Here is an 11616-nt window from a genome sequence, read left to right as displayed (position 1 = left end):
ATTACATAAATTTACTCATTATTTGCACAGGATACAAACACATTCAGGCAGGGTAGATCTGTTTAAAGACTGTTACTGAACATATACATACAGAATCAAGTTTAAGAGCATAGAAGACTTCAGATTTTCTTTCTTTTTTTAACCAATTATAAATTAATGAACCAAATATTTCATAAATGAAAACCACATGACAAGAAAAAAGAAGAAAAACCACTTAGAAATAAAATAATCTGGTTAATAAGAACTAATGGAAGAATATATTGAGCATGCATAGTATAATAAGAAATCATAGAGATTGGAAATAAAATCTGAAATAAATACATGTATAAAATAAATAAGTGTAATTAATAAATTATAATTAAAAAGCTTTAACCACATGAAGCAACATTACAGATTGTTTTCTAAGTAACATGCTGAGTGGTCGAGCTACCTTTTCCTTTCTTCCTGCACCTAGCCGCTGTTGGAAAAAAGATTCTCTATTGTATAAAGACAAAAACACACACGTCTTTCATGTTTTTTCTATGAAGGATCTTGATTATTTGTGGATGATGTCATGACTGACTACAAGTTGCTTTCCTTAACGACTCGGGTATATCTAATTAAGCAAAGACAAACAAGCTCCAAATTCCAAGCCTACTGAAAAGTAGAAAATTTTTCTCTCTCTCTTATAGTTTGCTTGCATAAAGCATTGCATTGAAGGGAAGCAACCTGCTTCTTTGGCAATATACTTTATATCTCAATAATGAAATGAGATGACAAATGATAATGAAACTGCCCCTTGTACTTAATTGGAGTAAGCTCTAATTTGACCTAGAAAGGAAAATGTTTCCCATTAGATATCTATAAATACTTATATGGGTTAATCAATTTGATCCAGAAAGAAAAATAATTCCCATTAGATGTTTACTATATAAATACTTGATGAGTTAATCATGTTGATTAGATGCTTGTTGGAGATAAGCCACAGTTTATGTACATGTAAGTCTAGCTTATGTATTAGACTATAATTAGTGCAGATTTTCCTGCTTGACCAACATTTTATGTAAGTGTTCAGTGTAATGTACATATGTGCAAGTTTATAATATATTGTTGACCATAAGAGAATAAAGTATCCCACTATCTGATAATGGTTTGTTTCTATAAGGTCTGGTGCCAAAAGTGCAAATGAGGTGCAAATGGTAAACAAGAATGATGAAAGCCGAAATATGCATGCAATGAAAATGAGTTGATGCTTAAAAATTAAATCTAAAATTCTACATTATAATTTCATAGTAATATGTTTAAAAAAAAGTTTCTCTTAAAAATTTTTGTTTTTAAATTGTAAAAAGAGTTATCTACAGTTATGTAGTTGGAGAATGTTATGAAGTGGAATGGATGAAAAAGTTCTTGGAGTCAGAGACATCTATTTCATTGAAGAAGTAGAGTGGAGTTGAATAGCTTACCTGGTTCATCTTCAGACTCCGAGACAGGAAGACTGCTGAACGAGGTAGTATCTGGACACATAAACCCTTGGCGAGGCATGCGTGGGAATTTCTCTGGGTGTTTCTTTTCTATTTTGAAGATAGAGACAAAATCAAATGTGTATGTATAAATACATGCCTCATTAATAGTTCAACAATTTTCTGAAATTCAACAGAAATAGAATATTGAGTGAAAAACCTACCCTCTAAATTTTCCAGCATATTTGGACAGTCTCCTTCCCATGTTGCTTTCTGGAGTGAGTCAGTGTCTGAAGGAGGGTTAGATGGAGGGGGAGGGGGCAGAGAAGGGGCCACACTGGCATTGCTGCGGGGAGGGGGACCGTGGAAGGACAGGAACTCCTGGGTTAGGTAGGGAATGTTGTGGCAGTTCTCCAGCTCATCAGCAGCTGATCCATAGTTGTGAAAATTGTCAAGGTTATTGAGAGTGTTGAGGGAGTCATGGTTACTGGGGGTGTAGGATGCAGGCCTGTTAGGTACAGGGGGAGGTTGAGGGCTGGGGGGAATGTTGGTGTTAAATTTGCTGATGTCAAAGTCGCTGACTTTACAGGTATCTTTGCGACTCTTGAGCATCACATCCCTCTCGTCATCGTACGCGATGCCTAGGGTGACGTTCCTTCCTGTTCTGCTTAGACGTCTTCTGTAGCACTGTACTCCGACAAACAAAATTGCCAGGAATACGAGACTTCCTGTCACCCCTGCAAAGAGAAATAAACCTGTTCAAACTTATCTTATGAAGAAAACTATCTTCTTCACTGTTAACCTTTTCACTGATTTAAAGTCATTTCAAAGTAACAACTTACCGACTATTATATACAATGTCGTATTTGTGATTCCCGAGTCATCAGAGTCAATATTTGTTTCTACAAACTTAGTTCCTGGAACTTCTGACCACAGATCTTCACAAGTTTGACCTGAAGATAAATAAATTTCTGAACTTTACCATCATGTTACTTAATTCATCTTCTTCTATATGCATTCAAAGAATCCATCAAACAATTATGTTAATATGTTAACTAAAAAAAAGGAAACTCCAGATATACTCCTTAATTTAAGTATTGCACAAAATAACAATCTCCCTCACCTGCAAATTCAGGGGGGCAGTGACACATGAATGAGGAAGGGCCTTCAATACAGCTCCCTCCATTCTTACAAGGAGAGGAATGGCAGTACTTCCCGTAGCGACAGAACTGTCCCTGGTAGTTGTCCCGGCACCTGCACAAGAACTCATTGGGCAAGTCCTTAACATTCAAACATTCACCTGTAAAACATCCAGATATATTTATAATTACTATTGTAAAGATTTCAAACTTTATCTTATAAGCTGACAAAGAGTCCTCCGACACATAGTATTTTAAGGTTGAAAACGTACCATTTCCTCCACAAGGGTTATTGGCACATGGATCCCGATCAATTTCACACTGGTTTCCCTCGTATCTCTCTGGACATTGACATGTGTAGTGTTCATACCCTCCATATTGTGGATAGGGCACACAGACTCCTCCATTGGAACAACTCACAACACTGCAGATACCTGTAAGAATACATACATACATTCCTTACATATTTATGATTTAGACATTTAATGAACTCAGATCACTTTTCAATTTGACAACCCTGATACTTTTCTAGAAATGTACTCACTAGATCCAGTGGGTGGGGAAAGGGTGTTTTTACAATGGAACTCCACCTCCTGAAATTCCTGGGTCCTCACCACAGCATTTTCTCCCTTCAGTGGTAGCAAAATGTTGAACAGCTTGATGTCCTCCATGCACCCATCAAACCCTCGTCTCACTTCTGGGTAACCATTGTAACTAATGAAGACGTCAGCTCCAAAGAACACATCATTATCCAGAAGGTTCAGGACCTTGCTCTTGCCTGGAGCAATAGCCATGTTGGTGTACTTGTTGTCTAAAGTCAGCTCCGCATGTTTGTCATTCCTTTCCACATTAATGGTGTGCCATTTTCCATCATCCACATGGATTGGGATCATCACCAAGCCTGCTCCACTTCCATAGTTAAACTTGTACTGGACCATACCGTTGTAGATCTGCAAAAGTTAGTCAGTAAAATAACTCATATAAAAGATTGTAAATCTGTTAAGCTGGGTCAGGAAAGAAAACATACCTCTAAAATGCTGTAGTCCACATCCCCTGTGGCAAACATCAGGGAGGCCACTGGACGGTGGGTCTTTATCCTCATGGACAGACTCAGACGCTTCTCTATTGTAAACTCTTCCTTCAGAGTCCACTTAGCAAAACTATTCCCAGAGAAAGTCATTGGCTTGATGCCTGTTGAAATTAACAAACAAGAATTTGTCAAGCTTTTCTATTCATCGCAATGAGTGAGCAACAATTTTTCTAATTTTGATCCAATCTTAATGTTTCTCACCATTTAAGCATGAAGCATCAGTACACTTGTCCTCATTTTCACATAATTCTCCACTTCGTCCCTCGGGACAGACACACCTCGGGTTCTGATATGGCTCGTGTCTACACACTTGATGTGTTGGACAAAGAACAGCAGCACAGGTGTCATGTTCCTCAGGGCACATCACATCTAGAGAAAAAAAAAACAATCCTCATACAATATTTAGTTTTCCTAAACATGTCTCTGATTATCACACATGAGTGAAATGATTATTTTGTACACAACTTGGATATTTACCTTCAATTCCATTAGAACACAGACATTTAAAGGAGTAGGAATGTTTAGCAGTGACGAAGCTCTTCCCCTCCACTTTTATGGTGGCCAGACTCTTGTTGAAGTTGATGACTCCTATACACTTGCCATCTCTGCATGACTCTTGAGGACATACGTCTCCAAACACCTTAACGACCCTCACATTCAACTCACTCTCAATGTCATTCAGGTTCTGTCTCAGCTTCCTCTCCAGTTTCTTCCTTCTGAAATAAGCCCCATTAGCCGACCTCTGGACTGCAAACAACACATCCAGATCCTTCTGATCAGCACTGCGTTTTACCCTGCCCAGTGGCTCACTACCAAGGTTGCTGGAAGCTTGGACATTGATGATCTGGACATCATTGGCTCGCACATTGAGAGCTCTTTTGACAGCCTTCTGGAAGTTCCTTTGATAGTCCACTAGGAATTGCTCTGGTGACAGGTCTTGAATCTGCATCGTCACAGAAGATTCCAACATAGAAAATGAAATCATGAGTACATCCACTCTGACGGTTCCATATGCAATATTCCTTTTATCTGAGACGCTAACATTGACAATGTAGCTTCCAGAGTCCAAACCAGGATAGGCAATGATTCTTCCGTCGTCCATTCCCACATCAAACAAGTGACGATTGGCAGACACCACCTGGTAACTCAGTGTATCAAAGATATCCTTGTCTGAAGCATCCACCTTCCCAATCACCCCTCCTGGAAAACTGTCATCATAAGAACTGATGGAAATTTCTAGATTCTTCACCTCTGGAGGATTCATGCCTTCCTCTATGATGTTTATGGTGGTGATAACGTCTGAGTAGAGGTTAGGTGTACCATTATCAAAGACACGCACTGTCAGGGTGTAGGAGTCTCGGATGTCTCTGTTGAATTTCCCAGCAGTACTCAGGATTCCTGTAGGCTCAATGCGGAACTCCTGACCTTCATTACCACTAACAATGTCAAAGGTGAAAGGTGGTCCATTTGGGTCAAGGTCATTATCTGTTACTGTGTAGTGTATTATCTTGTAACCAATGTATTGGTCTTCCTGCAACAAAAGAGTGAAAAAATTTCTTACTTTATCATTCATTTAGTTAAAGAAGAAAATTGTAGTCAGTGCAGTGCTTGGTGACACATTTCCTAATTATCATACAATTTCGTTTTCATGATAATTTCATTTGTTTTAATGCAAACATATTTTGGCAAAAAACATGCAAAAATCAGACAAAAAAAAAGCCCAATATCACAACATATATGTGCATGAAGTAAAATTTGACAAAAATGTAAAAACAAAAATAATAATGATTAATCTGTATTGGGTTCTGATTTTAATTTGATAGCTTGGTTGGATGTTAGTACACATATCCCAAAACCATCAAATTATCATTATATATACATACAAGCAGGCAATTCTAACAAAGATCTATGCTGTGGTTTCTTCAAGTAATTGCTACATGTATATATATACACCAGTATGTGTCCCCCAAACTAAATAGCTAGTTAGGTCAGGCCTGTGTATTACTAAAACATCAAACTTCTTCTGAATAAGAACTCCTCATACTTTGAAGTACATGTATTATACTGTCAATCTTTCTCACTAAATTCATTGTACAGGAATCATCTTTTAACTTCGAAGTAACTTAGGAGTCTTTGTTGTTTATCTACTTTAATTGCTGTCCTCGAACATTGTGTCAAAAAGCATTCATCAGTGCACATTGTTGATATATATTGGTGTATTTGAGAGTGCTTAATAACCTTAAAGAATAATGCAGGCATTTTTTTTCATCTAGTGAGAGATACACATTCTATTCCACTAAAATACCCTGAGTTAGAACACTTTGAAAACTAAAATATACAAAGACAATACATGGAATAAAAAAAGATGGGTTAATATCAAAACTGAGTTAAACACTTGTATATTAGCAAAAAAAGTAAATTCTGCAAATGTAGCATGCCAACTGAAATCTTTCAAAACATTTTTTCTAAGTTGGCTGCAAAACTTACAAGTCCTGTTGGAGGTCTCTGTTTAAACAAATTCCAAATTAGAAAAAATAGGCCAATTTCAATGCTTAAAAATTGTTAAAAAGGATAAACTTTCCCCAAAATTTTCAATAAAACCAACCCATCAACTGAATTCACCAAAAAAAATCTTTGCAGGGGAAAAAACTCCGATATAAATAGCTCTTATACAAACCTGGACAGTGGCATTGTAACTGGACTCGGAAAAGAGTGGCGCACAATCATTTACATCCTCAATTTCCATGGTAACAAAGGTGGTGCTACTCAGGGGAGGTAATCCAGAATCCTTGACCTCTACCACCAACTTGTATTTGTCCACCTAGATTCAACAGAATACAAAAATGTGCAAGAAAAACTCCCAGAAATGCTAGTCTGACTCACCTCTCACAGTACACTACTGAACTCACCATTTCTCTGTCGAGTGGTGCACGAATGGTTATCTCCCCAGTGACTGGGTGGATCTCAAAGCTGTGCCAGCTGTCTCCTTCAATGATGGAGAAAGTCAACAAGGAATTCTGTCCTTCATCAAAGTCATTGGCATTCACCTAAAACAATAATTCAGTTCCACATTATATTCCATACTGCTTGCTTTGTTTAATCAAGAATACTACATGTAAAAGAAGGAGCTTTCATGTCTTTTTACAATGCTTCACCTCAAACACAGTTTTTCCAACAGGCATGTCCTCTGGTAGACTAATTCTGTAGGAGGCTTGGGAGAAGAAGGGTCTGTTGTCATTAATATCAGAGATGTTTACTGTCACATAGGTGGAGCTACTGAGTGGTGTGTCACTCAAGTCTGTTGCCATGACGGTCAGAAAGTAAACAGCAGTCACCTCTCTGTCAAGGTCATTAGCGACTCTAATCACACCTGAAAAGAGAAAGACAGAATAATTTTCATATTAACTTTCACAACCCTCTAATACTGTAGTGAAAACTTATACTGTAAAATCACTAATTGTTGTGGGGATTTAATTTTTGTTGTTTTTGAGGAATGGAGAGACCCACAAATTAAAGACCACCACAAAATGCAAAACTTCATATGCATTACTACTAAACATTCTCCAACCATGAAATAAAATCGAAATAAATCAATATTTTTCATCAAACCTAGAAAATCTGACTCCACAAAAATATGTGATTTTACAGTAAACTATCAGCATTCAGTTCACATGACGTACATGTACCTTCACTTTCATCAATGACAAATTTCTTGTTGTTATTGCCGGCAGTGATGCTGTATGTCATTTTGGCATTGAGTCCGATGTCTTTACTGGTGGCTAACACCTTGACAACCTCAGTTCCCACAGTGGCATTCTCAGGAACTGCTGCTGAATACTGAGACAGAACAAATTCTGGTGGATTATCATTCTCATCCTGTATCTCTATGGTCAGTGTTGCAGTAGTTGTCAGACTTGGTATACCCTGAAGTGAGATCAATATATTTTACATGTGTTTGCAGAGCTCACACATTTTAAAGTCAAACCTACCAATTAATTTTTCGTTTTAAAAAATTCAGCATTTATGTAGCAATACAAACCTGGTCATATGCAAAGATATTGAGCTTGTACAAGGATATTTGTTCTCGGTCTACAGGCTTTATCAGTTGGATTATACCAGACTGTGAATCAATGGAGAAAGTCTCCTCTCCATCAGTCATTCCATATCTCACTTGTCTGTTGATACCTGTACATTACCACAAAAATATTCAGAGTAAATCATATTGCTAAAACTAATATCAATTATCAGGAAATACAATTTTAGAAACCGAGGATCCAACTTATGATGAATGTAGAACCACAGAAAAACACTAATTGTAATTTTGAAATAATTTTATGTACCAAGATCTGGGTCTTCAGCAGTGATTCTCAGCAGTAGAGTGTTAACAGAAGCAGACTCCAGCAGACCATATTTCTCGGGCAGATCTACAAATGTTGGAGCATTGTCATTGACATCAGATAACTCTATGTACACATCAATGTCACAGGACAGACCACCACCATCCACAGCACTGATCACCACATGGTGGTGCGACTGCTTCTCTCTGTCCAGCTCTGTCTTAGGGGTCAAAATACCTGCAGAGTAACAAACTAAATGGTCAGTAAATTTCAGACGAAAAAAAGGAGGTATTTGTGGACATATTTTATAGAAAGTTTCTGCTACACAGGTTCCTTACCTTTCTCTCTGTTGACAGTGAACAGATCACTGCTCATCTCCCCTTTGATGACATAATGGATCTCTCCATTAGGAGTGTACATGCTGTCAGCATCAGTGGCCTTGACTTGAGTGATGATAGTGGAGATCCCTACATCCTCTGACAGGACATGCTGATGGATTGGCTAATAGAAAAAGAATTACCAAAACATAAGACTGAGTCATTCTACATTTTATATCCTTCTTCATAAACATATACAATGAGTGAACCTCTTAAAGCTTGTATTAAAACAAAAATTGAAAATTCTTTATAAAGCTACCTCATCACAGACAGGAGCATTATCATTAGCATCCAGAATCTCCACACTGACTTTTGCTGTGGACTCCAAAGCCCCATCAGTAGCTGCCACTGTTAGTTCATAATGAGGGACAGTCTCTCTGTCTAAAGGCTTAGTCACATAAATATCCCCATTCTTGTGGATCTTAAATCTGCCCATGGTGTCACCATCAACAATAAAATACTCCACAGCACGGTTAGCATCAGCGTCAGTCGTTTTAAGAGCCAGGAATACTGTCCCTGAAAGAGCATCTTCATTGACTGCTGTCTGATAATGAGGCTGGCTGAAGATGGGTGGGTTGTCATTGCAGTCTGACACTGTCACTGTGACGGTGGTGTTAGTGACTATTTTGGTGGTGGATCCAAACTTCTGCTCAGCAAGCACAGTCAAGTTGTAGACTTCTCGAGTTTCCCTGTCTAATTCTGACACTAAATTAATCCAACCAGTATATTCATTAATTTCAAACAAATGCTCATATTTCACTGTTGTCTGATGATCGAACTTGTACTGGGCATTTGTGATAAATTTTCCTTCACTCAGAAGTCTGCACTGCACAACACTGGTTCCCTTTTCCTGGTCCTCTGCCACAGACACTGCATATAAACTAGTCTCAAAATTAGGCAGAGCTGATTGGAAGTTTGACACAATAACAGTTATCTGAGAATGAGCCACAATCTGTGGATTGTCTCTACGTGCAATCTGTACAGTAAACTTGTACTGGGGTACTTTCTGTACCCTCCACAGATCCAACAGGAAGATTTCACCTTCATTGTTGATGCCAAATGTTTCAGGACTATTCCTGTCCTTGGTTGATCCCGGAATAATGCTGAAATCTACCTGAGCTTTGGTGACTACTACTACTTTGCCAATGATGCTTCCAACTTGCTTGTTCTCTGCAATGATGAAGGTGGTTTCTGGTTTTGTAAGGGGAGCATCTTGTTCGTCATTGGAGATGTAGATCTCTATTGGAACATTGTTCTTCAGCTGTGGACTTCCATGATCTACTGCCTCAACAAAGAACTGGAAGACCTGGTCAACTGAAAATAATAATCAACTCTACATATAAACATGTTCATAAACAATCCAAACAGCAAGACTGTGGTTTGATCTTGAGCAATGAAGAGGCAAAATATAACAAAAATTTCTCTCTGTCTTACCTCTGTCACTTAGATCAGTTTTTACACTCAAAATGCCTGATGAAGGATCCACAGTAAACAAAGTTCCAGCTACGATCAGTGAGGCATCATAAATATTGTATGTCACTCTGCCAGCATCCCCCAGGTCAGGGTCCCTAGCTTGGATCTGCACCAGAGGTCGGCCCTTTCCAGCATTCATAGGGACAGAGACCTTGTACCCTGTATGGAGGAACTCAGGAGCAACATCATTGACATCTGTGATGTCAATAATTACAGTGGTGAATCCCATGCGACCACCATTGTCAGTAGCTGCTATTGTGATAGAGTATGAGGACTGCAGTTCTCTGTCAAACAATCTTTCTGCAAATATCTCACCTATAAATAACAAAGGAACATGACATTCATTGATGATGAAAATGTAGTGATAAAAAATTTCTCATTTTTGCAAATTTATTATTCATGCATAGGGAAGGAATATTTTTATAGGACTCATACCAGTGTCTGCATCAATATTGAAGGACTGTCTCATCTCGGATGATAAAACTGAGTAGGTGATCATGCCATAATATCCGCGATCCTCATCTAGAGCCTTTACCGTGGTGATAGGTATTCCTCTCCCTACATTCTCCATGACACTGGCCTGGTACAGAACCTGAGTGAAGATGGGGGAGTGAGCGTTGTTGTTCTCCAGAGTAATGGACACTGTTGTGAAGCCTGTGAACACACCATCAGACACTGACACATTGAGCATGTACGCCGGATACAGTACAGAGTGTTTCCTGGGGGAGATGGATATCACGCCAGACTTGGCATCAATCTGAAATATTTGGTCACCATTTCCACCTACTATAGAGTATTCTAGGTTCTCTTGACTACACTTATCAGGGTCAGAGGCTGTCACCTTGGCAACATGTAAGCCTGGGGTTGGATTTTTTACAACACCAGAATATGTCGGTTGATCAAAAGAAGGAGGATTATCATTGAGGTCGCTGACAATAATGTGAACTGGCACACTCATGTTTAAGGCTGGCATACCACCATCAGTAGCTACAACATGGAACAAATACTCCTGTGTCTCCTCAAAGTCCAATAGCCTTATTGTTCGGATCACTCCAGTTGTCGGATTGATCTGGAAAACCGAGACACTCCTGGACTTTTCCAGTGGGGACAAGTCATAATGAACTTTTGCATTGATTCCAGAATCCTCATCTATTGCAGTGACCTTGAGTACAGATGTTCCAAAAGCTGCTGCCTCGGAGATGACCTTGGTGTATTTGTAGTGTGTGAAGGAAGGACTTTTATCATTGACATCCTACATACAAGAAATCAATGTGATCAACATGCATAGAAATCTGAAATGTTTATATTTTAAAATAACGTCATTTAATATCTAAAAATCAGTTACTGTTCTTACCAAGACATTTATTTGAAGTTTTGCCTCCCCGTATGACCCAGTTAAGACATCTGTGCCTCTCACAGTCAAATTGTACACTTTTGTTGACTCATAGTCCAAAGCAGTGGTAAGCGAAATTATACCTGAAAGGAGACAAAGTTTTACAGGTTAATTCCCTTTGCTTATCTTGCTATGAATATATTTCTTTAAATATCTTATCTGTGTATATAAACAGAGGTGATTTCTAACATTTTGGCCTCCCTGCTGGATCAAAACTATACAGCAACTTTGAACAACATAGAAAGAAGATAAACACGATTAAACTTATTTCTACTCATAATTTCCTGTACATAAATCTTCCTAAATATCAGTGTACATGAAACAAAATTGGCTGCTCGCTTGCTATACTTCCAAGCAAGTTCTACCTC

General features: G+C 38.4%; 1 protein-coding gene across 5 annotated transcripts in view; it reads right to left on the bottom strand.

Annotated features, from left to right (window-relative positions):
- Window positions 1-11616, bottom strand: part of LOC133192210 (protocadherin Fat 1-like) — a 45997-nt gene that overhangs the window by 2407 nt on the left and 31974 nt on the right. For 2 of the 5 annotated variants that reach the window (XM_061328181.1, XM_061328183.1), the window contains 22 exons: window positions 11210-11331; window positions 10291-11107; window positions 9817-10170; window positions 8642-9696; window positions 8344-8506; window positions 8009-8242; window positions 7708-7853; window positions 7355-7592; window positions 6824-7038; window positions 6578-6715; window positions 6346-6489; window positions 6156-6173; window positions 4146-5199; window positions 3870-4037; window positions 3606-3769; window positions 3123-3528; window positions 2851-3012; window positions 2563-2739; window positions 2282-2392; window positions 1664-2176; window positions 1443-1550; window positions 431-457 (listed from right to left, as the gene is read on the bottom strand). In XM_061328181.1, the coding sequence (XP_061184165.1) occupies window positions 431-457; window positions 1443-1550; window positions 1664-2176; window positions 2282-2392; window positions 2563-2739; window positions 2851-3012; window positions 3123-3528; window positions 3606-3769; window positions 3870-4037; window positions 4146-5199; window positions 6156-6173; window positions 6346-6489; window positions 6578-6715; window positions 6824-7038; window positions 7355-7592; window positions 7708-7853; window positions 8009-8242; window positions 8344-8506; window positions 8642-9696; window positions 9817-10170; window positions 10291-11107; window positions 11210-11331 (6534 nt within the window). The remainder of the gene's footprint in view (window positions 1-430; window positions 458-1442; window positions 1551-1663; window positions 2177-2281; window positions 2393-2562; window positions 2740-2850; window positions 3013-3122; window positions 3529-3605; window positions 3770-3869; window positions 4038-4145; window positions 5200-6155; window positions 6174-6345; window positions 6490-6577; window positions 6716-6823; window positions 7039-7354; window positions 7593-7707; window positions 7854-8008; window positions 8243-8343; window positions 8507-8641; window positions 9697-9816; window positions 10171-10290; window positions 11108-11209; window positions 11332-11616) is intronic. The other 3 variants (XM_061328184.1, XM_061328182.1, XM_061328185.1) reach the window with 3 other exon arrangements.

The sequence above is a fragment of the Saccostrea echinata genome, unplaced genomic scaffold (genome assembly GCF_033153115.1).
Source record: "Saccostrea echinata isolate AGI-Se365-2 ecotype Australia unplaced genomic scaffold, CSIRO_AGI_Sech_v1 ptg000025l, whole genome shotgun sequence".
In the NCBI taxonomy this organism is placed as follows: Eukaryota; Metazoa; Mollusca; class Bivalvia; order Ostreida; family Ostreidae; genus Saccostrea; species Saccostrea echinata.
This window is presented reverse-complemented; position numbering and strand designations above follow the sequence as displayed.